The sequence below is a fragment of the Rhipicephalus microplus genome, chromosome 7, assembly GCF_043290135.1.
Source record: "Rhipicephalus microplus isolate Deutch F79 chromosome 7, USDA_Rmic, whole genome shotgun sequence".
Taxonomy (NCBI): domain Eukaryota; kingdom Metazoa; phylum Arthropoda; class Arachnida; order Ixodida; family Ixodidae; genus Rhipicephalus; species Rhipicephalus microplus.
The window spans coordinates 33,063,932-33,089,708 of NC_134706.1; the positions used below are offsets into that span (position 1 = coordinate 33,063,932).

The 25,777-nt window shown below is 47.2% G+C and overlaps 1 protein-coding gene across 2 annotated transcripts; it reads left to right on the forward strand.

The window, feature by feature from the left end:
* Positions 1-5,518: 5,518 nt before the first annotated feature.
* On the forward strand, positions 5,519-24,708 carry LOC142767397 (uncharacterized). Of its 2 annotated transcripts, XM_075868961.1 has the most exons (3): positions 5,519-5,720; positions 17,076-19,157; positions 24,309-24,708. In XM_075868961.1, exons 2-3 carry the CDS (start codon positions 17,584-17,586, stop codon positions 24,598-24,600), a joined length of 1,866 nt encoding a protein of 621 aa, XP_075725076.1. In that variant the 5' UTR covers positions 5,519-5,720; positions 17,076-17,583; the 3' UTR covers positions 24,601-24,708. The 2 variants fall into 2 exon arrangements, with proteins under 2 accessions (XP_075725076.1, XP_075725077.1); XM_075868962.1 differs by lacking the exon at positions 24,309-24,708 and having other exon boundaries at positions 17,076-17,596.
* The last annotated feature ends 1,069 nt before the right edge of the window (positions 24,709-25,777 follow it).

The window sequence follows — 25,777 nt, forward strand, 5'->3', positions numbered from 1 at the left end:
CTGCTCGCGAGCATGCCAGTGCTGCCCGACTCCCAGAGACCTCTTGATCGTTCACGAATGAATGAATGAATTAAGTAATGAATGAATGATATGCAGGGTTTAACGTCCCGAAATCGCCATATGATTATGAGAGAGGTTGTAGTTGAGGCCTGCGGAAATTTCCACCACCAGGGGTTCTTTAACGTTCCCCCAAATCTGAGCACACGGGCCTACAACTTTTCCGCCTCCATCGGAAATGCATGAATAATAAATGAATGAATGAATGAATTAACTTTATTTGAAATCCGGCATTTTCCTCCGGGCGAAGAAAGGGAAGAAGGGATTAACCCCTGTTCCTTCCCACCCTCCGTCGATTAGGATGGTGGTGCAAGATATTCATTTATTGGCGAAGTGCACAGCTTGTTCGTGAACGAACAACGATACCCAGCTAACACAGATTATAATAAAAAATTGGGTGTCATCCATGGTCCCTATAGAGGTGTGACGACGCAGGTTTATTGGCGAAAGTGTTCTTGCTCGGCCCTTTCATGTCCTGGATCAGTGCATGGTAACACTTGGGGGCTTCATAAACGGGTATAGCACTACAGAGATTGGGTAAATGCCATAACTTACCACCGGTACACTGAAAATGACGGCAACAGTTAACTGCACTATGGGTGTGTGCCACGGAATTATGTGCGGCCTATCAGAAAAATATATTAATCATAATTGCGCATGTGGTACAGAAATCGGGTAAATCCCGTTGCACACAACTTCCACTATAAAGGATTGATTGATTGATTGATATGTGTGGTTTAGCGTCCCAAAACCACCGCATGATTATGAGAGACGCCGTAGTGGAGGTCTCGGAAATTTCGACCTCCTGGGGTTCTTTAACGTGCGCCCAAATCCTAGTACACGGTTCCACTATAAAGGAAGACGGCCGCAAATGTCGTTCGCGTTACCATACTCACGCCACTGTCACATAATGCTTTCTAGCCATGTAGAGGCTTAACAAAGAGTATTTAACAGAAAGAATAGTGAAGCACGATATGTGAAATATAGAAATGCGTTAGCCTAACGAAAGGAACGCCCACGAGCTCCGTAGTTTCGTCGGTGACCGCGACGCGGAGCTGGTTGGCGGCCGAGAGTCCACCTCTGATCTTGCATGTAATAACGATAAGTGATTTATTTCAGACGAGGAGTGAGTCTTGGATGGCAGGGCAAGAGGGAGAACATTGTCTGCGCGACTAAGATCTTGCCACGTTTCTCAAGCAGTGTGGCAGCATGCGGTGGCATAGAACATAACAGGATACATGAAGTTTGTGCAATAGAGTAACAAACATAAATTTGTTACATGAAAATGATAGAGAGATAAAACGAACTACATATTTTAGAGAAACAAATATTTTGAATACGCGAATACGATTTGTAATAAATAAGAAAAGAAAGAAAATGTTTACAAGCAGAAAGTGGCACTGACAATTTAGCAAACTAAAAAGATAATTAGGCATACAACACTGAACCAAAACGATACACCGGAAAAAAGAGACCTATCAATGAATTCAGTGCCTAACATAAAGAACGTACCTCTTCGTGTCATTTTTAAATTAACCTAAAGACTTGCAGTTTTGTGCAATAGTGGTAGTGTTTGGATCTTGGATGTCCATTTATAAAGGATGAGATGAAGTAGGTAAGCTGTTTAGTACCTTAGGTTGTTTTTTTTTTTCTTTTACAAAGGGAGCTGTAAACTGATTGTGCTTAAAATTGTACAGAGTTTTAGTTGAGAGGTAGCTTTGAAGAAAAAGGGTTGCATGTTTCTCGCGTTCACCTCCTATGTATATTGCGAGCTTGAGATAATAAGGCAGCAATTTTTAGAAGGCCATGTTTTGAGAATACAATGTCCGTATGTATGATCACGGTATCCAAGGTTTTCTATTGAGCGAACTGCTCACTTCTGAAGATTTATGAGCCGATTTGTATTGGATTGGCAAGTGGTTCCCCGTATCATTAGGCAGCAACTAAGGTGAGATTGAATTATTGCGTGACACTGATACACTCACCAAGACCACTCAGACCTGGAATTGTTTATTATTAATTTTATTTGCATCTTTCTCAATTTTTCGGGTCACGCCGAGATGGTAAATTTTTCGATCACGCAAGGATGATCAAGTTTTTTTTTCGCTCACAACCAACGACTCTCACGCCAACGCCCGAATTTCTGCGAGACGTGCTATTTAACGCTGACGTTTAAGTTTTTGATGTTTAGGTTTTTGCACGGTATGGTTCGCTGTAGAAATAATTTCGTTCTGCGCGTGGCTGGTGCAGCAGTGTGTAACTGTATAAAAGCTAAGGCTTTCGGAAAAATAAGTTGTGGGGTGGGCTAACTGAGTGTTTTGTGTTCTTTTCTGTCCTCTCTGTTGGTTGCGCTGATTTGCACTTATAATCATGTTGTTGTACCATCACGACCCGTTCTACAGTTTCCTAAGGTTTCTAAAGCTGTTTGAACAGCGGTGATGCTTGAGCCGGCCGTTGAATGTAATCCGTTCCCGGAAAATTACCAGCATAATGAACCAGGATGCGCTTTAGTTGTCCTCGCCTTCCCGTTTGCTCTCGTCGTTTTCTGCACCTAAATATTCTTCACCTTTTGCCTTACCTCATGGGCATATTTTTCTTGTGTATATGTCTGAAATGAACGAATTGAAATCGAAATGAAATATTGAATGAGTGCGTACGTGCGATTAGGCGCATATCCTGAATTTTCTTTCGGGGTGGAGAGGGTTCTTGATTTCGGGAAAGGCATCCCCTTGAAATTGTTTTCTTTTCCCGCTTTTGATGTTACAACGAAAAAAAAAGTCGGAAGGAGCTGGGGAGGGGGAGGACACAGTGTGCCTTTTCCTGGCCACGTCCCTACGTGCGACGCATGCAATTCTTTTCTGCGACCAGCTTTCTTTTTCATTCTTCCTAAAGTTTGTTATAAAGAAACTGCAGAGAACCAACGAACTAGCAAACTCATCGTTCCGGCTCAGAAAACGTTTGCTCCCCCCCCCCCCCCCTAAAGAACAGCCTTCCGAAAAGACCGATGTCCTGTGCTTCATTGCGTCTTAGAGACTCACTGACTCGGCGACTCGTCGCCGTCACGCGACAAGACGGCGCGAAGCAAACTGCGACGAAATTTTCACTTCAAGGTCACGATCAGCGTCTGCGCCCTGCGGAAAGCGCTGCTTCAACCGTGATCTCGACGCCATACGTGGCGACTGTCCGGCGCCAAGTTTCCACGAGCGCGCCGCAAAGGGACGCGAACTGCCAGCTCGAAGCCGTACCCACTGACGCGTGTGCATCAACACTGCCGCTTTTTTCGGTGCTCCTGCGAAGCCGGCTGCTAAGACCAACGCTCTCATTAGTCCTTCAGTGGGCTAATATAATCGATTGTTTGCATCTCTGGCGTTGATATATTCAGTTCAACGCGCCAAAACAAGACAGGTCTAGTGAAGAAATAAAAATTAGCAATGGCTTAGCTCGCCTATGCCTGGATATACGTAGCGTGAGCTATACGGACGGACGATCGAAGCACGGACGGACGGACACGGTAGCGGGCGAGGGATCTCGCGCCTGTCAAGCGCCAGCCGATTAGCAACACGTCAATCTAGGAGCTTTCAGGCCTTCTGTGACGTCACTGCTCCTCGCGCTTGCGCAGAACTGCTCACCGTAAGCCGCGCCAAACTAGCAACCTCAGCCGGCGTGGCTTACGCTAGACAATCCTGCTGTATTTACCACGCGCTGGCTTATTTTAACCGCGCAATGCTCCCTTGAACCAAAATTTGCGCATTCTGTCGGTAATGCCAGTAAGTAAAGCGGATTCTGCGCAGCGGGAAATTGGCAAACCGTTAAAAGGGAATACTTGCACGGTAGTAATCTATATTGTTTTCTGTGGGGAAGTGAACGCACGAGACAGGCGCAATACCCTAGGCGTCTTAGTAGAGCAACACGACCAACTTAGGGAAATAACTGCAGAAGTTCCACGTGCCACAAAAACGATACCATCATGAGGCATGAAGAGCTCCGAAAATTGCGATCATTTTGGATTCTTCAACGCCTATCGAAATTCAAGCGCATGGCCTTTCGCCCTTCCCCTCCATCAAAATGCGACCTCAAGCGGCCGTCATCGAAGCTGAGCCTTTCGTGCCAGCAACGGGCCATAGTAACCGCGGTGGCGCCACTAGCGCATATCCGATAAGGGTGTAATTAATCAGTGACTCATCACCACTTACATAATTTCCTAGCTATCTCGCTTTGCATTGGCACTGAAGCAGAGGGGGTGGGGGGCACTTGAACTCCTCATCCCTGAAGTTACACCCACACATAAGAACACACGCACGACATGCATGAAGTACAACTAAACTCTCTCCTCCCCCGAAAGAAAATGTTTGATGACGCCCCTGTTGCTTTGGGTTGTTCAACAAGCTTAGAGACCATCAACTCGATAGCACTTTCAAAGCGCCTTCACTTCATGTGTGGTCTGGGGAAACAACACGATTAGTATACTTGAGAAATCGAACAATAAGAATACGTTTCCTAGTTTTTGAATGAAGAATCGACAGCCCCAAGCAGAGAACGTCAGTGACGGCGCCTTTACACGCTCAAACGTCGATGTGTACACGGATGTTTATTTATTAAAAAAAATTTAGAAGCACCCACGCAAATAATACTGTGTTGCGCCTACACTAGCTTTCGCATCACCTTGATACGTACATTGAATGCATCAAACAAATTATTGGCCATTAAAAAGCTAATCGATCCCCCATTCAATTAGTAGGGCATAATACGGTGCCATCAGTAGCTGCAACATCGACTATGCAACTGATTCCCCGTCAATCGTCGTGAAATATTTTCGTCCCATTATGTCTCTTTTGGAGGGTTGGATACACTGCAGAAGCCTCATAAACACTACTGACCAACTAATATGGTCGACAGATTAGAACGACTTCTCAGGTTTCAACCCACCGCGGAGGTCGCGGGATCGAAGTTTGGCCGCATATACACGAGAGCCGAATGCTGTAGGACCGTGTCCATAGCTTTAGGTTCACATTAAAACACCCCAGGTAACCGAGATTTCCGGAGCACTCCTTCCCGACGTCTCTCGCAATTGTGGGACGTAAGACCACTAAGAAACTATTGCTACTTTTGTGTTTCAGCAAGGTGACATGATTTGAAAACACGTAATTATCCCGGGGAGACCTCTGCTACCAACCAACCAATTATAGAATACGCCAACAAAACTGACTACAAGAAGCGCCCAATCAATCGCGTCTGTGAGGCGCACGCATTCGCATTTTCGAGGCGCGTCAACGCTTCCCGTCAGCACGCAAGCCGCATCAGCTTCGCGAGATACCCAGCCATCCACTGGAAGACCGCCGGAGAGGAGTAAGCTCATGGCGCCTACGTGTCTGGGCACCCGAGGAGGGGAGGGGGGTTGGCGCCAGCAAGGCGGTTACGACGCCAGAGTCCCGGTTGTGGGAGAGGGTGTGAGTCGCAGTTGGCTTGGAACCCCCGTAGGAGAGGTGTCCTTGAAGAGCGTAGCCGTCGACGCGGCAGTCCTTCCGAACGCTGGCGTACGGCGCAGAACTGCACTCGGTTCCTCGTGTCGACGGGCGTGTTCGTCGCGAAGTCGGCAGGCAGTCATTGCTAGGGAAGCTGGCGCGACGACATTGTTTCCTTCGGAGGAGCTGGTCGTTGGTCCGGTGAGTGATAAAGATCCATTCTGATCGGCATGAAGGTGCGGTTTCCAGTGACTTCTTTCTTTGTCCGCTAAATTTCTGCTTTATAGAATCGGTACTTGCTGCAAAAGTGACTGTCTGCTGGAAACTTCGTTCTTCTGAAAGAGGTTAACTGAATATGCGAACAGCGTAACCAATAAGTAGTTACAGCGTAACTACGGAAGCAACCAACAAGGACAGAAAAGAGCGCTGACTTTCAACAATAATTTAATAGCGGAGTGGTGTTCAAGTGCAGGCGAAAAAAAAAGAATGGGCACGCTTAGAAGGGTGTAGTTAACCACCCCTCCGATACAATGTCATCAAAACTCTTTGTTGTCTGCAGTCCGTGGTTGTCTACGTGCTAGCGGGCGTTGGCCGACCGTCTGGTTGCGCTCAGACTCTCAACGGCTGTCTGCTCGGCAAGGTTCCATTTGGCGTTGCATAAATGGTTGCCAGACTGGAAGGGTGGCTGTTGCCAGACTGCCGTTAAATTTGGCAGAAAATGTTTTTCCTGTAGTTGTGGCTTTTTCGCAAGAGTTTGGTGCTATCCGCGTTGCTATCCACGGTGCACTTCTTGGCTGAAAATGTTTCTCCTGTAGTTGTGGCTTCTCCGTCAGACAGACAGTCGGGAACAGCACAGAAGCGGCCGCCGACATCCGAGTGATGGGGAATTCGCAAGGACCTCGGCTTAATTATGGTGACCCACGATGCAGTAAGTCGTCACGTACAATCGCCCCGACAAAAAAAAAAAAAAAACCGAGCAGACCCACACTTCAGGTACAATGGTTGCAGGAAACAGCTAGCTGTCCCAGCTCCGCGGGACACTCACAATGCTGGGTAGGCAGGGGCAAGGCTCCTTGTTTTTTTTTTTTTTTTTCCTCTCGAGACGTACTTGGTCGTTGCACGTCTCAACGTGAAAGACCTTTTCCTTCGATTAATGGAGGTGATCGCTCGCCGATATCCTGTGCTCGACTTTTGCTAGGCTCGGTTCCTTCCGTTAATTAAAACGGAATTGAAACGGCCTCTTAATTGCACGGCAGCACCGCGCTCGACTTCTGCTAGGCGCGGTATATTCCGTAAAGAAAACGAATTCTGTAATGCGCGGTTCATTCCGTTAATTAAAACGGAATTAAAACGGCCTCTTAATTGCGCAGCAGCGCCGCGCTCGACTTCTGCTAGGCTTGGTCCATTCCGTTAATTAAAACGGCCAGCGTCGCTCATGTACTCGCGAAATTCACCGCGGATAGCACCAAACTCTTACGGAGAAGCCACAACTACAGGAGAAAAGTTTTCAGCCAAAAAGTGCACCGCGGATAGCACCAAACTCTTACGGAGAAGCCACAACTACAGAAAAAAAATTTTCTGTCAAATTTAGTGGCAGTCTGGCAACAGCCACACCAAAGTCTGGCAACAGATTTATGCATCGCCAAATGGAACCTTGCCGTCTGCTCTGACGGCAGCGGGGCGGCGCGCCCGTCGCCGTGCACGGAGTGTATCATGCAGGGGTGCACCAGCTGCGCCTATTGTACCAATTTGATACAATTCCCGATTTTTACGCCTACTTGCGCCACGCTACTTCATAAAGCCTAGCCAGCCTCAAAATTTTCTCAGGTGCGCCGATTTCGGGGACAAATGGAGGTCACGTCAGCCACCTGCAGTTTGCGCCATCAGAAAAAAGCACGCAGACCCTAACTTAATATATGACGAGAAAGTAACAACGCTGCGCGCCCATTGGTCCGTTGACCGCAGTGGATACCTATTGGTGGGATGACGAAACCTAGAAGCCAAAAGTGCATTGTTGTAGCGACCAACGCATCGCGGGAAATGTATTATTCCTAGCCTCAAAACGTGGCTATGGCTTGTTAAGAACAAAAGCTGGAATCATACGCCACGTTTTTCTCGCGCGAACAAGCTCAACGTGCTGCGAACGCCACGAATTCTTTTTTTTTTTTGTCTTGGAAGTTGTGTCGTCTTGAAAGTTTTTTGTCTTGGAAGTTGTGTCGGCCACGGTCCTGGCGATTGATAGCCGGTAGGGTCGCCGGGCCGACGGGCGCGCGCCGTTGTTACTTCCCCTGGTCGATCGCGCTTTGCAAGGAAGCCGGGTTAGATGCTGTTTGGCGTTGCATAAATCAGTTGCCAGAGATAGAGGTGATTGTTGCCAGACCTCCGCCAAATTTGGCGGACAAATTTGCCCCTTTAGTTGTGGCTTCATCGTGAGGGTTTGGTGTCGTCCGCGGTGCGTTTCGCGAGTGCATGAGGCACCCTTGCCGAACCAGGCAAGGAACGCTGGCTGTTTTGATTAACGAAATGAACTGCGCTTCGCAGACGTTGGGACGCGTTTTCTTGCTGAGTGTGCTGCTGTGCAATTAAGAGATCGTGTCTCTGAGTTAGGGAAGCAACGACGCGTCGTCCTGTGTGCATTTTACGAGTGCGTGTGCGATGAAGTTGCATAAGCGGCGCTGGGCGTTTTAATTAACCGAATGAACCGCGCCTTGCAGAAGTCGGGGCGCGTTCTCTTGCTGTGTGCGCAGCTGTGCAATTACGAGATCGCGTCTCAGTATTATGGACGACGGGTAAAACTGAATAGAGTCGCAGCAGGTGGGGCGCTGCCCCCCCCCCCTTTTTTTTTTCACAGCTGATCGTGCGGCGTCGACCGTGGGCCATGACGGGGACGCTACGCTTCCCCTAGCTGGAGGGAGGGGGGGCGCACCACCTGCTGCGACAATTTTTTCCCCGTCGTCCCTAATACTTCGATTTTCGACTTGATTCTTCGATTTTCGACTTGTGGCTATCCGCGGGCTGCCAGAGCAAGTCTAGGTGGTGTTGCCAGAGCGCGCTCGTTTTTTTCGGGCTGCTCCGCCCCCCCCCCCCCCCCCCTTCGTGGCGCACTTCCGGTTGGCGTTCGTTTTTCTCGGGTTGGACGTTCTGGCGACCCGCGGGGAAGCCGAAGGTCGCCAGACGCTCCCAGGACAATTTAGTCGTGGAAGCTTTCTGGAAGGCTTTAGGCAGGTTCCGGGCTAGCAGACGCCGAAAAGGTACGATGCGCGCTCGGTGCCATCTTTGTGACGTCTCGATGTATTGTAATGTGGGCGCCTGAGGACTGCGCCTTCGCTTGTCATTACCAGTGGCTTTATCTTCTAAACCCTGTTCCGCCTTGCGAAATGAGGCGATTACGACTGGCGGTGAGTGTTTGAAGCTACTGTTCATCGCATTTGTTATGTTTCCCGTGAAGCTTCCTCCTGTGAAAAACGCGGTGAACTGTTGCCTGTTGACTGCGTCGTGCATATGCCTTGAAAGATATGTACGTAGTACACGTTCGTACGCACGTATGGAGACAACTTTGGAGCTATTTTTTTTTCGTAGTAGTAGTCGTTTGTGAAGCTGTGCCTGCTTTCTGTGCACTTATCGAAGACGATTGTGATCGAACTAGCTCGCTCCGTCGTAAGTTTGCGTACGTGAACCTCTTAGAACCTCTGTCCTGACTACACGATTGATCTTCGATGGTGATAGAAGGCCCTAGATCGCGACTGTTGGTGATACTGGCTGGTCGCGAACGGCGTGCGAACCAATTTTTATCTATGAGCCAGCATATGTGGTATGGTATTATACGATACGGCGCGAGAAAAAAGACGGAGAATGGAATCAGAAATGTACACACCCTTTCGTGGCCGATTTCATTGTTGGCTTTGTCTTTTTTTCACCTCTTCGTAATAATGCCGCGCAGTACGTACTGTGACCTAGTAGGTCGAATCCAAGCTGATGTACATGACATTCGTTAAGTGCCACTTAGGACTGAAAAACAGGCCAAGGCAAGTTCTAAAAATGGGTCGAGAACGTGTCGTGCAAATGTGTTTTTTATATACATGGCGCGCTCGTGGTACCGATACCTGCGCATATGATAAACTTTAGACAAAAACGTAAGTTGGTCAACGTGTGTTTGCGACGTATGATACGCGATAGCTGAGCAGGTATATATCTTCAAGCTCTTTTGGGATTCTCTTTTGAGGATTCTCTTAATTGCACAGAAGCGCTCACAGCAAGAGAACACGCCCCGACTTCTGCAACGTTCGTTTTACGTTTGCTCCCTTAATTAAAATGGTCAGAGTTTCTTTAATTAAAATGGTCATTTCGCGGTGCATTTCGAGCACTCGCGAAATGCACCGCGGACGACACCAAACCCTCACGGACAAGGCCCAACTACAGAGGCAAATCGCTCTGCCAAATCTGGTGGCAGCCTGGCAACAACCACCCCAAAGTCTGGCAACTTGAACATGAAACCCCAAACAGAACCTTCCTAAAAAATAAATGTGGAAATATGGTGGGATGCAACGGTTAGAAAATTTCTTGGCTTTGGCTCTAATTCGGGCGGGGAATGCTGCATAAGCGAGCTTTGCAGCGGTACATTGATGTCTAGCGGAAAAGCGTATTGAGATTTGAAAGGAGGTGTTAGCACTATACTCACTGGCCCCTGCACATATTGCTAGGTTACTCGTGTGTGTACGCCACATAATTCTGAGTACCAGTATAATAACTGATCTGAATAGCTACTGGCAATCATTTGGAGCAGTGTATGGCATTTCTGCCTCCCTGAAAAAAAAAAAAGCTAAATTTTGTGCCGATCCTTTTTTTTTTTTTTGCCACCCCTAACTCCTCGGTATCACGAATCTCCCAAATTTCAAAGTCGTCAGCGTGGCAGATATATATTTAAATTTGCAGAGTCTGTCAAGTGATTCGAAACGCGCAGCAAATGCTGATATAGACTTAATCATTGTTTTCTCACTGGGGTGGTTCAAAATAGTACTAATTGAAATAGCAGTGCTGATGTTCACACTGCATGATTTAGGTGATGTTGAATGGTTTATACATTTTTTAATGTAAGACTTTTTAGACTGCTCCAAATTGCCTATTTTATGATAAAAAATGTATCACTCTTTCCCCTTATCTGCTCCAAAAGTGGATTTTAGTGCTCCAAAATTTACATTTTGCTTATCCGAATTTGCTCCAGATTGTATTTCGGATGCTGGCCAACTGATAATGGCCTCCTGCTCCTTGAGTACTAGCGGCGCGTTCCTTTTTCTGCTTGAGTAACACCGTGGTAACAATCGATGGCAGACTTGGCGTGTGGCGTAATGTTATCGCATCCGCCCTCCCTGCAAAGGAGATAGGTCGGCCCTTTTTATCTCTGCTTTAGCCGCATTCGTCGCCCCCGCTCGCGTGCTTTTAGCTTCGCGTAAAACATGATGCGCGGGCGGGAGGGGGGGGGGGGCTGTTGTCGATTGGGACATTACACAAAACGTGACGTCCAGTGGCGTAGCCTGGGGAGAGGATGCATCAGGAACGTGGCTCCCCCCCCCCCCTTCCAAAGATATTCTTTTCGCCATGGCATATATAGAGCAAAATGACCATTCAAGAGCCGCGCGCCGCGTGTAGGAACTGCTATGCACTTCGGCTCTTCCGGCGCGCTTTCTTGATGCAGATTTCTTCGTAACTGCCCATCATTCATGCCTAGCGCACGAAGCTATAGCCCTTGAAGTATAACACGCCAACCTACTGATTTGAACTCCATGAAAGCCCTGGTGAGATATCGAAAATAATTCAGAAAGGGTGTGTCTTACACTGATTTCTTCTCGCTTAACTCTTTCTTCGTTGGTTAGGCGTCTTCAGTATTCAAAATAACTGAGACGATTCATTGGACGTTAGCTGTGTTCATAAAGTTGTGGGATTAAAAAAAACAAATACTGTGTCACACGCACGCAGAACCAGAAAGCCACAAGAGGAAAGAGAAAGGGAATCTGAACCCCCTGCACCACGAAATGTTTTCGTAATTTAACTTTTCAGGGTATACTAAAATATTTACACACATTCACAGCGACCACCAAGTGCCAAAGTTAGGCGTTCTGCTGCACACCCACTTTTTCAGAAAAAATAAAAAGAAATAGGCCATGGTTAGCCCTACGTCAATAGTGTATAGTTGGCGAAGCTGAATATAGCGTGTCTCTACAAATGCGCACTGTAGATTTCACCTTTTCGACAGTATGAGGACTCATAACTAGTTCAATTCGAAGGACGAGAAATGCACCCCCTAAAAAATTAGTAGCTGTGCCAAGGGGCATATATATATATATATATATATATATATATATATATATATATATATATATATATATATATATATATATATATGTCTGTGTGTGTGTGTGTGTGTGTGTTTCCGCCCCCTATATGTGAAAATAACTAAAAGGAAAAAGGGGGGGTAGCCCGTACCACCAGGGAGGTATAACGGGCTCAAGCCAATCTAACATAAATGAAGAGGGGAAACTTCCCAAATTTTTATTTTTTTAAAAAAGCCACTTAGTTAAAAAAAATAACATGGGTAATACCTAGTGAGTGCGGCATGAAACTGTAATAAATAAACTAGCTAGCTTCTCAGGAATGAGCAGGTCGATATGCAGCAGCAGTGTATTTCCCCCACTTGAGTTTTCGGAGTTCGTGTGTGTGTGTGTGTGTGTGTGTGCGTGCGTGCGTGCGTGTGTGTGTGTGTGTGTGTGTGTGTGTGTGTGTTTATTTTAAATGCATTGTCGTTGAATGCAGAAAGTCCAAAAACAAACAACGAAGTGGGATGCGAGCCAGTGGTCTTGAGGATGGGTAAACGTTGACGAGGATGGTAGCAGTGGCCTCTGTGATGTCGAAGCCCATTTCTTCACCAGGAGTCATGTAGCCAGGCACGTCGGGCTGTCGTTCCAACCAGGGATGCAGCAGGGAACCTTGGGCAGCCTGTTTGCCGCTGGGAACTTAGACAAGGTGCCATTCGCAATAGTAACAAGCTTTAAAAAAAAGGGGGGGGGGGCAGGATTAGGTACTTGCGCAAGCGTTGCGCAAGCGTTGCGAATGCTATGGTTCGAGTACTTATATAGGGAAAATGGAGCAGTGATGCTATCGTTATCATAAGGATGCTAAATATCTAAAATAAAACAAGATGCACTTCTGCCTCCCAACGCGTTTTATACTTAATAATAGAACTATGCTTATAATACAAAGCATCGTCATAAATTTGCTCGCTTGCAATGGCGTTACCCCAATAGAATATTTGGAAAGCAGCACAATTTAAGCTGTCGATACAAAATGAGAACTGGCTACAATGAATTTACGGAGAATAACAGACGGGCTATATATACAATTGGCAGTTTTCAATAAGTCCGTGTGTTGTTTTAACAAGTTTAATATGTAATAGGCCTTTCGGAAAGCAATAGTTATCTTCTGCAAAACTGGCATGATAAAACAGTCGTCACCGATTAATGTTGTAACAACGTTACTTATGCTCGGGTTTCTCGTGAAATAATCGAGCGATGTAGGCTCATTTGACGGACACTGTGTTATGGATATCGTATAGACTGCTGACAAAACAAGCGTATGATTTAATCACGGTTTTGATACTTCTTTTTTTGTAGTTCGCCAGTAGCCACTTATGATGTAACGCAGCTCAAAGCGCCGATTGAGTAAGAAGCTAGGCGGATCCGTGTAAATTCCGATTGACATTCTTTTTTTGTGTGTGTGCGTCGGCAGGCTCTTGAAACAGCGAATGTATCGACGCAATTTCGGCGTGCCTGCATGTTCACTCGTGCACCATGGCGCGTAGCAGGTGCGCCTACTGATAAACGCTCAGAAACGCAATCAATGCAATAAAAATGAGCAAATACACGCTTTCGCAGGCTGAGTTGCGTGCTCTCCCAATGCAGATGCTCCTGAGATCTTCAGTGCCATGGAACTACAGCGCCGCCGATACTGTCACCCGCCGGAGACTCAGCCGAGATGCGGCATGGCCGCCTCGTTCACTCCACTGCCCTCTTTTAGTACACTGCACCCGGGTTGAAAACCACCAAAGCGACGACAGCGCCACCAGTTTCCCCCCTCTCTCTCTCTTAGGCACTGCGCTGTGTCACCTCATGGCTGTCAGAATTAGGTGCCTTTTCCTTCTTGGAGAATCGCTACCACCACCGTGTCTCACCGTAGGCTGCAGGGCAACGTCCGCCACATTGCGGCCGTGCCGACAAGCAGAAGTTCGTGGCGCCATCTAGTTTTGCACAGAAAACTAGCTGCGGAAAACTGTCTGTAAGGAAGCCACATAAAACGTTTTTTCTTTCATAGACGATAGTCTTTCTTGGGGACCTTCAACGCAAAAATTTTGGTCTGTCTGTCTATCTGCCTGTCTGTACATTTGTCTGTTTCTTCACTCCAAACGGCACCGGGTACTTCGATCAACCCCATCCGCAGCGCCCACTAATGTTACTCAATATTTAGCGTTCAAACTTGTGCAATTGTCAATTAATAAGCAATTATTGCGCAAGTCTGGGGCACCATAACAACACGTATGCATTGTGCATGTGCATCGTTTACTATAAAATGCATTTCTTTGCGATTTCTTGCTCAGAACATTTTCTTGCGCAGAACATCAAATTTATGTTTTGTTCTCTCCTTATTCAAGACTATTGTCTTTCGACGACATTTGCAGATTACATGCAGATACGGGGTCTTTTTTTTTTTCAGAAAGAACATGAAGTTTGAAAAATCGTGTTTCGGCACTGAGAGATAGATGAGTGGCGGGGAAGGTTGGCTTTATTAGACTAGCGAAATGTGGTCATGTTACGCTGAACAATAAGCGGTTGTGAAGAAAAACAACCTTTCTTTTGAACTGTGTGAGTCTCTACCGTTGCATGTCACGGCGTTTCTCTACCATCTCTGCTGATGACCACTTTGGTGTATTTAAAATGTTATTTCATGAACTACAATTTATTCAATCAGTATTCTGTTTACTTGCTACGAAAACAATCGCTCAACCAATTTTTTCAGAATGCTCGACATTACGACGCTATTATTTCTGCATCATCAACTGAAATAGGGAGTGCTCCTAAGGTGATTGGCACCATAAGATCTTGAATGAATCAAAATATTCCTAGCTTTCTTAAGAGCCCTCAGTCAGTCAAGAACTTTAATATATGGTCCTGAGGAGTTTAAGCCACCAGGGTGCCCACGTGGGACATCCTAGCCCTAAAAAAATTATTCATGTTCCTAAATATAAATGCAGCTTGCTTCTCCTCCAGGATGCGAAATAAGCTGCTCCAGATTCCTCCAAAACGTAAAATTTTCCTGCTTCAAAGTGCTCCGCAATGGAAAATTCGTTGCTCCAAAGCGCTCCAAAATTTGAATTTTACCACTCCATATCGGAAAACTTCGATAGCACCAATGCGCCATGCTGCAATCGGCCAATGGTTGATACAATAGCTGTGACGAGTGTTGTTTGAACCTGTGACATCATGTGTAACATCATGTGCGCTATATAATATTGACTCGTGTGTTTTCGAGAGCCTAGACTGCTAATCATACGTGGGGGCTTTCTTGCAATGATAAAGGGCCCATTTAACATGACATTCATCCGGTGTTTTTTTTAAGATGCGGAAGCATCTTATACTCGCGCCTTGTAGTGCGCCGTCCGCGCCGTCCGCACCGCTTCTCAAACATTCGACAGCTGACGCGCGCGCATGCGCCGTCGCGCCGTCGCCCACTCTTCCACCATCTGTGCATCCCTTCCTCCTCTACACACCGCGCGTGCTTCACTCCTCCACCATCTGTGCACCCTTCCTCCTCTACACACCGCGTTCGACATCTACAATTCTCCTGATTCTCCAGGGGACGCGCATGTGGCGTCGCGCTTCGAGAACATTCAACAGCTGACAGTGCATGCGCCGTCGAGCTGTATATATACTCAAGGTCGGCGCTCGCTCGCTCAGTTGCCGCTCGTCGGTTGGTTTGTACGGCGCGTCGACGTCCAAGGTCGCGGTGAAATGAATTCCAACGAATCCACAAACACAATGATCGACGTCCCTTCGACCAGCGCCGCCCTTTCGCATACGTGTGTACGTGTTCACTCATTTAACACCCCCTCCAACAACCACGTTAACCAATTTAGCCATCGACCCAAGTAAGTCGCAATTTAACACCCCATTTCACAACCACGTTAACCAATTTAGCCATCTACCCAAGTAAGTCGCACTTTAACACCCCGTTAACCAATTATATGCTCCGCAGCCTCCTCAGTGTTCCCCCGAGGGAAGCTGCGGGCAATTTTTTTGTCGAGGCAATTTCTATCAGTAACTCGGCTTCATGGTAGAACTTCTAGTTGCCACGTAGGTGGCCTGGGTTCGATTCTCACTCGAAACGAACATTTTGTAACTTTTATGTCGTCATCTTTTTACATTTTTCCTCGCAGATTGAAGATAGCTTCGATCGAGACGAACCAAAGTGGCCTGTCTCTGCGCTAGAACAATTGAAGGCAGATGAATATAGGTTGTGATCTTTATTGGGCGTAGGGTAGTGTCCTGCGGAAGGTGGCCTGTCGGGGGCCCAGTGATCTGTTCCGCCGCAGTCAGCACTGTTGGGATTCGCAATTAGGCTGCTTCAACATTGTCACAGTTCATCGTTTCGGACAATTCAAATGTACGCTTTTCACTTACTTCAACCGTCCGCTTGACACTAAGCAATGCCGCCCCTCCGCATGTCATTCCTGCGCCAACGGTATGGTCGAGCAGCTCCATCGCCAGATCGAGGCTGTCTCAACCGCGTGCACGGGTAGAAAGCACAGAGTTGTTCACCTTCGCATAGTGCTTCTGGGCCTATCAGCCAAGGAGGTCCACGACACAACTCTGTGGCTCCCTGGCGGTTTGTTCGGTGCTCCGTCCGCGTCGCCCTGTCTCTGCACATTCACTGACTCCAGGACTGTACTAGTTTTTTGCGCCCTATTTCGCCTCGGTCTCCTGACCTCAGCTTTTTGTGCATTGCAGACCCCAAATCTACTGTGCACGCTTTCCTCAACGGGACGCTGGGCCTCGCACGATGGTCTGTACAAGGTGCCCTGCTAGACCCAAAAGGGTCTAGCGCGGCACCTTGAACCAATCAATGCCTACCATTCTGTTAAACGGTCGCAAAGGGGTCGTCTCCTTAGTTCGTCTCGAACTGGCCTAATTCGAGAAGTCTTTCAATGATCTCAGCTGTCGGCTTCGTATCCCCTGGTCACAGTAACGGCGACACTGCTCCACCTATGCCTAGACGACGCGTGCGTTTAGACCTTTCGTGCATATTATATATGTACTTCAATAAGGATACCAAACATAAAAAGATGCACCAATTAGCGTGGAAGAATGGCAAAGCCTGTGTCGTTGGTTATACAAGCCCCGGGTAACCAATAATATATCAAATCAAGGTTCAAGTTCTTTAAAACACCTTGTGTGTGTGTGTTTGTTTGTTTGTGTGTGTGTGTGTCAACCCCCTCCCCCTTTTTTTGCGCAGGCGAAATGGACTGTACGAGGAGCGTTGCCACTGGTGCTCCGGCGCGTTGTGGCTCTGCTGATCCACTGGGCGACATCCTAGTCCACCTGGAAGGTGCCAGGGGCTGCTTCTCTGGCAGTCCGATTGACTACCGCATGCCGTGCACGGCCTCCGAGGACGCTGTGTGTCAGATTGTTGCCAGTGCTCCCCTGTGGAACGAATTTCTCTGCTGGCTGGATCTGGAGCTGCGCGAGTTGCCCGGAGGGGGAACGCAACTCGGACTCGTGCACGTCCGCAACCTTTGTGATACGTGGCCCACACCTGTCCAATTGCGTCAGTCCGCCAACCTCCTGTACTGGCTTCTGAAGACGCATCGCTGCGTGGCGTCCGTCCAAATTCCGACCATCACGGACAATCCGACTAAGTACATTTCAAAAGTTAATTAGAGCGCGAAAACTTGACACAATCAATCACACACGCACACACCCATGCATCAAACACACAGCGCTCACTTCCAACTGATTTATTCATGGCTCAAAGGCTTGAATATATACAGGACACATTGTGCGCACACACACCAAAGTACATTTTTTACAAGGTCGTACTCTGCGACGTGCTAAAGGGGAATGATTCCATGAAAGCTTTCTCCGTGGATATTTCTCGTTCTTCCCGGGTGACAGGCGAATCATTTTGCGAGGTTCTATTGTCAATGAAACACCTCGAGGAACTGCGCTGGGAAATTCCCACATGTACGGCCACGTTGTTGAATACCATTTCGGCTCTTCTCGTCCCTTCTAAGACATTAACCGTTCTAGACTTTAACACACCGTACATAACAAAGGAGCAAGCGTGGATCCTGCTGAACGCACTCAGAGCCAACTGTACGTTGCGAAATTTGACGCTAAGTTCCTCTGCAGTGACGGCACAGCCATCAATGTTCGTAACATTCCTGAGCGATACGGTGGCATTGAAACACTTGCGCGTAGTAGGAAAGCCTTATACCGAAAGCGACGCCCTCATATCGGTTTTCCGCGGCATGATCTTTAATGGGACGGTCAGCAGTCTGGAATTGCACCAGCTCTCTTTGGATGGATACAGCGCCAAGTTGGGAGCTAGAATGCTGGCGCACAGCAGAGTGTTGCAAAGCTTTGGACTGTTGCGCTACTTTCCGCGGGTTATGTTTCCTATTGATAAATTGAGGAGTGTTGAGGCACACAAACAAACCGCCTCCTGGCTGGATGCTTTATCGAAGAACGACACGCTCCAGTATACAACCTTGAGCGTGAACATCTGGACGGATGAGTGTTGGAAACAATTCTTTCCACTCTTGTCTCGAAACGATAGCTTGAAGGAGGTCACTATCGTTGCGTGTGAAAACGAACGCAGTCGCCTGTCTGAAATCGCGAAGAAGGTGGAAGAAGTCGGGTGCGGAGAGAAAGTCTCCTTCCTTGTCTCCTTCGAAGATTCTTGTAGCGACAACAGGTACTACGAGAGGTACTCGCTTGCGGACTGCAAGAATTACTCCGAACTGCAGGCGTCTGTCCGGGCCGAGGACAATTGCACAGTGCTACCAGTTTACAGAGAACTCTCCACATATCCCCCTTTGACATGTTTGAGCCTAGTACTAGCAGAGTGGAAGGAGGAACTCTGCTGGCTTTTGGTTAAGTACGTGTCGACCTCATGCACGCTCCGAAAGATGGATTTGAAGCTCCATCTGGCAAGCTTTCAGACTGAATTGGGTGATTGGTGGCTAGCTCTTTCGCAGTCGTTGCAGCGCAACAGGAGCATTACAAATTTCGGCATGGGCGTTGAAGGCGACCGGGTTGAAGGCGCTGGACGTCTCGGTGAGGCTGTAGCAAGAAGCAAGACGATCCGTAAGATCCGTTTACTGACGCCTCTTTTACATACACGCGTCGGCTTTCTTAAAGCCTTGTGCATCAACATCTCCGAGAATTACGCGCTGTGCTCCGTCTGCGTGAATTGGGAGGTGCTTTGCTTGCCGTGGGAAAGCGACTGGTTGGCTGTCATACAGAACACGGTGAACCGGAACTTGGGCTACGTGGCACGAGCGGCTCAATTCTTGAACCAGGCCCGGTGTGACATGTGAGTACACAACGGTCATCAACGATTGCCTGCATTGTCAAGATAGTGTTAACCTTTGTGGGGCAGTGCGGCTCATATATCCCACTTTGCTATGTTTCAACTTTAGAGGTCAGAACCACTGAACTGATTTTTTCAGCATTTAGTGCAACCGTCGTGACGTTATAGAAAGCGGTTTTTTATTGGTTTTGTTCGTACTCTCAAGGTGCCAGCACACACAAGTTTAAAACAAACCATTCCGCCTGTGCGGGCTCTATTTTTTTATCAGAATGTGGGGTGCTTTCTACACATTTCACCATGAGAGGCAAGCTTGAAAGCTTATCATGCTTATGACTTTCTCTCATTGAGGTATTATAGTCCTTTTATTCACTCCTACTTAGAGGTTCTCATTTAAAAAATGCCCCTACCTCCACGAAAGGAACAGTGAGAAAATTCGAATGCATTAGGTATAGCATCCATAACGGCGTTTCGCACACGAGAACCCAACGTTAAAAGAATAACGGTTTCTATTTTTCACACCGTGGGCTTGAACACCATGCAGCCAAAAGCGTCATTTGCCGAACTTGGCGTTTTTCTGTGGGGAGAAACATGGTATGCGTTTGCAGCTCTAGTAGCTAGCGTGCACGGTTAAGATAAGCGCGCGCGCCCGCAGCAGTTGCTATGGGAAAGGGCGGTAGATGGATCTTGACGGACGCCTGACACGGCCCGACAAAGAAATGCATTCGCATTTAAAACTTGTGCAATGCGAAATTGACGATCATTCAGCGATATGCTTCCAAATAGTAGCGAGTCTGTCGTTGTGCAAAGCTGACTGCGGTATACAATTTTCATTCTGCTTCTGCAAAGAGTGAAAAGAAGAATCGAGCTTCCTCCACCATTAAAGATTTGGCTGCTGAAGGCATGTCGAGTACACACATCTACTGCTCAAGTGCACGGAGGCAGTGTCTTGCCCTATGACGGTATAGCATGGTTATACCGACATTTAGTTATATTATGAACATTTAGTTCAGTTATGAACATTTAGTTTTATTTTATAGTGGGAAGTTGGTGCTTGTAGGCTCTGTCCTTTGTTAATTGAAAGGGAGCAGCAAGTTCGCATAAAACAGCCATGTATCAGTGGGCAGTGGGACACATATGTATCACTTTTTTCTTGGAACACTTTAACAACATCGAGATAAAACTTTTTACACAATATAGGAGGCTAATGTAAACGACTATGCCGTCCTAAATTGTTAGTGTGGATTGTTCATAAGCAGGGCTGACCGAAGATACTTCGAAGTTGTATCACCATACGATACAAGATACTCAGACGGGAAGTATTGGAGATACAGATACAATATACCATTGCAATGATTGTACCCCACACGATGTTGCCAATTGTATATTAAAATATTTCCATGCATTCGCAAATCTGTTATGGACCCACATAGTGTAGACATAAACCTCTGATTTAAGACTTACATACGTGATCAGTTTTATTTTATTTTAATTCAATGTTGGTTGGCATCTCAAAAGCTTTGTGCCCAGCAGGAGAGCTCTTTGGGACACTGCTCTGGGTCGCTGCTGAGCTTGCCGACAAGCTAGCGGGCTGCCGTAGAACGCCATGAGTTTCGAAGTACGAAGGCTTCGCAAGGTTGAACAAACACCGTTGTGCAGTTTTACCTTGTAAATTAAAGACCGATTTTTCAATACCGATTCATCGGTGTACAGGAAAAACAACGCTGATAGCAGTAACTTCTTGCGTATGCACATCAAACACGTATAACATATCAAACAATTATTCTTCGTATCTGCTATCGTAAAGCATTCTTTACCTATAAATGCTCTCTAAGGGGTATCTTTTTTTTCTTGAACGAGACAACATGGGCACCCCAGAAACACCTCAAACAAACATTGTATTGTCACGTGGTGGTTACTACGAAATAAGGAGGTTTGACACGATGATCCAAATACCTGTGTTTGAAAATACAAGCGACAGTCACTCTGACAGAGTCTAATCTCCGTGTTGGGCTAACTTGTGTCGTGAAAAACTGAGTAACTGAAAGTTAAAGCGAGGTGCGTTGTACTCTGATAGAAGCAATGAATGGCATCGGCATTTAGTAGCCCGATCACCGGCAGAACGAGTCTTGTCACCAGAACACAGCGAGCTTAGTGCTTGCTGCCATATTGGAAAGCGCGTGGCGCCGTCTGTTGCAAGCGCGGCGAAACAACTGCCACGCTAGCAGACTTTCTGCAAATCAACGTGAAACTTCACAAACTAAGTGCGGCTGTAAGCATGTTTCGCGCTGTTCCCATGCTGGACTTTTATGCTGATTTCATGTGAAACGTGGAGGAGACCTTTCTTGACAGTCCGGAATGTCTGCAGCACGTGCATTGCAGGCTACGGAAGTAACTTCATTAGGTACGTACTATTGCGATTGAAAGAAACGTGAACAGCGGAAAGCGTTGCTTTCGACTCAGTCTAGCTGCGGCGTGTCTTGGCTGTAACAAGGCAGAATTTGTGCTGTATGCAGGCGTCAATGTAGCGCCTAGAATCTGGCTTACGCTCATGCACCGCATGTTTATGAATTGCCAGTCCTGCCGGGCACTCGGAACACGCACGCGGTGCAAAAGGGCCAGCCAGAACAAGATTTTAAAATGCTACGGTGACGTCGGCCAAAAGCACGTGTAGATCCGCCTAGTGACAGTCAAGGCATGTCGCAGTTCGACCGAGTTGAAAGCCATACTTTCCACGTCGTTCACATCCCTTTGCATCGCGATAGTAGGCCGTTACAGTTGTACTTAACCTGCGAGGTGCGTGAATCCACGCGCGAGTCGTAATACGTATATCCTATTATTGAAATGTGGCCTGCGAAAGAGTGCGGCAATAGTTTTGTGCCCATACTACAGGCATACCGCACGCAGATCGCTGCTGTAAAGTGAAACAGCTGGAGTCACGCTTGAATAAACGCAATAGTTACTTGTACACTTCACTGGGCTCGTAGCTTTTCCTGCTGATTGCGACTGCATCCGTTTCGTTCTGGACGGAAATTTGTGCAATCGCAAAACACCGCACCGGCACGATCCCGCGATCCGCTGTGAACTTCACTGGCAGTGCTTAGCAATCTCTTCCTGCTGCGCTGGTTGCTGTCGCATCAGATGATAGCGCGGCGGTATCCAGATGACATTTCATGAACAGGCGCTTTTTCGCATTTCAAACTCCCAGAGCCTCTGCATGCCATGCTAGCGAGGCACGCCTTGGCAGTGTCACACAAATTAAGGCGTCTGGGAGCGAGAGTGGACCGCCAAAGGCGCCTGGGTGCGAGATAGGCGTGCTCTAGCCCATACATCAGGGATCTCAACGTCCAGCATTATCGTTGGGGCTCGCGTAAGATCAACAAATGAACTAGATTGTGTGCTTATTGCGCGTAGTCTTAAAAAAATAATTGTTCCGGTTTTACATGAGTGGCCTGGTGAGCATGCCTTTAAGCATGCAGTATACGTGTGTGTGCTTTTTGTAGTGGTTGACAGGCATTAAACTATATGAAGTCACTTTGATAATCATATGTTCCGACGCCCGATTGGTATGTACTCTTGTACCACGTGTTATTGCGGCAATATTTCCAATATTGTGAAGCGCATGTGCAGGACGTGTGTGTTTGTGGAGCTTGAAAAGTTACTTTCACTATATTTTCAAGCAGAGGAAGTTTTTTCGCTGTATTCCCAAGTAGAGATGCAACTCTTTCGGAGTGGCTTCCCCTTCTGGACGCTTGTGCATGTTTGCCTGACTTTTGATGAAGTATGTTGTGCGTAGTTCAAAATTTACCTGTGATAATTACATGCATCTAACAAAAAAAGCACAGGCGTAACTGTCTGGTAGAACACCCGTTTGCCACGCAAACGACTCACGCTCAATCCCCACTAAGACCCAAAATCTTTTGCGTCTTTTTTTTTGCTTACGCAAACACGACGATTTTTCGCTCGCAACCACCGATGCTGATGCGGGAATTTCTGCGGAACGAGCTGTTCAATGCTATCTCGTTGAAGTGTTAAGAATACACACGCGAGACGGAGTGGCCGATCTTATTCCGCGGCTGTGGAGAACAGCAACGATAACTCAGGACTGTTCCATAAGGCATGTAGAAAAGTCGACACACTTCGTTGACAAGCAGTTTGGCACCGTATACGTCCGAGCTAGCTGTGACCGTAGTGCAGCAACTGTTGCTTGTGCACTTCGAGTGCTTGTTTTAGTACGTACAACTTCGCTCGCTATGAAGTTCCATCGGCACCGACTGCGTCCTGATTTCTTCACAGTCATTACAACGTGAGAATAGCAGTTCCATTTGATAATGAAGCTCTTCGAAGGATTAGGATTTCAAAGATGGCTTGCTTATCGGTCGTAGTTGGAACGTGGCCTGGACAGCACGACACAACGGATGCAAGGAGAAACGAAAGAGTGCGAGACAAGTGCTGACTCTCAACACTGAAAATTTTATTCTCTAGACTGGCCGTATACATACAACGGACAATGCCAGTGGTGAATAGGTGAAAATTTGATAGCGTTATACATCTAGAAATGATGTTTTCTTGATGTACAGATATCAATTTATGGTTATGTAGCCACATGCATGTGTTCGAAGCGATATCCCTGTGTGCGTGGCATTTTAGGGCGTATAAATACGACCGATTCCGGATGTAAATTTTTCAGTGTTGGCAGTTAATGCTCGTCTCGTCTTCGTTTTTTTTTTGTGTGTGTGTACTTTGTGGCGCCACCCAATAACATTCGAACTGTCCATAGAATTTGGGAGCCTTTGATAAGGGTGAATCCATTAAATGTTGATACAAGCAAATGAATGCATTGACGGTGTGCAAATTAACCAAGTGTGATTTTAAAGCAATTCATATGTTAAACCAAAATAATCGCTTAAGGGATGTCAATTATGTCAATTGACACCTTGTTGACAGTCACAGCAAGTTCAAATGTTGGTAACGTACCAATTTTCAAAAGTAGAGAAAAAATACTAATATCTCGTGTGCACATAGACATTTGCCGGGGCTTTCGCCAGTGCTTGTGTTTAAAGAGAACAAACTGTTGATTTCTTTAGCGGGGACAATTATTTATCCGCAGTCAACAGAGTGGCCACTTTTCTTATATTTCGTTTGATTTTCCGGCAGATCCTGCGCTGCCGCTCTGGACCGAGTGTACCGCCATCAAGCCCTCATTGTAGAGCTGTCCAAAGTACTGGCCGTCTCCGAAGCCGATGCCGTAGTGGCCGTTCGACAGGGCTACCGAAGCATCGAAGGCATGCACGAGTTCATGCGACTGGCCGGTGTGGTCAAAACGCGTGTCACATGTCAGCCACGTGACGACGGCCGCCCGCAGCTGGACGCCCTCGATGAGCACTGCTGGGCTCGCGTGCGGCGATACTTGCAGCTGGACGACGTGGCGAGGCCCTGCCGTTCGTAGCCGATGTCTATCGTCACCTGCAGAGACCGCAACATTGAAATCCTGTCGTGGCTCTTCTCAGTTGCCAACAGTTTTCACCAATAAAGTGAAACCTTTCTTTAAAAAAAATTAATGCGCGTCTCCATTTTCAGCATTCTCGCATGAGCTTTGGAGAGACGTGTCCCTTGTTGCACTCCAAGCAGACGTGCTTGATTTACTATTAATAAGGCGAACTTTATCACTCGCAACTCGGAAAACCAGGAGCAGTAGTCATCAACGCAAAAGCGTGGCAGTCATTGACGTGAATATTCATTGTGCATGGTTCTGCTGCTGCACTTTGGGCGTCCGCAATCTCTTCTTTCACCTGGGCGCCGTCCCAGAATCGTAAGACGTCAATGGAAAAGCTGAGCAGCAGTCGTTGGCAGAGCATTCGGACCACGAAAATTCGGCGACTTCTTTCGTCATCCAATGCCCATTGCCGCGCATGGAGACCCCGAGGGTCATCGCATACGGGTATGTACAAAACGCTCCATGGGTGCCGCCATGACTTCCTATGGGCTGTGGCTTGTAGGCGTGATTCAACTGAAACGCATCACCGTGGCACTGCGTGAGCCTTTGTACTCCCTTAAAAGTGTGGCAGCTTGGGCTAGTTGGTATGGCATGACGATAGTTATAGCGCGAGAACAAAACGACGACACAGAGACCTTCTTGTCTCCGTGTCGTCGTTTTGTTCTCGCGCTATAACTATCGTTTGAACTCCCGTATCATTGTCAAGAAAGCTCTCTCTTTAATTTTTCCTCTATTGAAAAGGTGTAAAACTTCGCACATAAATTTTGATAGCCTGTAGCATTGACGCGAGCCAGATGGTGGTTCCACCCTCTCTGACTGAAATAAGTGCCACGTTACAGCCATGGGCTATGCTCAAGTGCCGCCGCTTTGAAGCCCAGTGGCAATTTGCTGATCCCAGCAAACGTAGTTGCAAAAACAACGTGCATTTTTGAGCAATAGCTTGAGTGAGCTGGTTGCAACGTCATGTGTGCTTATTACTGCAAATGAGTTTTTGCAGAAACCCGCAAGGGGGCGCAAGGGTTAAGAAAGGGAAAGACGAAAACCAGGCGTTTGTAGCACGAAGCCAGAAGGAAATCCGTATAGATTTCTCATAGTCGGATTTCCTTGTGGCTTCGTGCTACGAACGGGC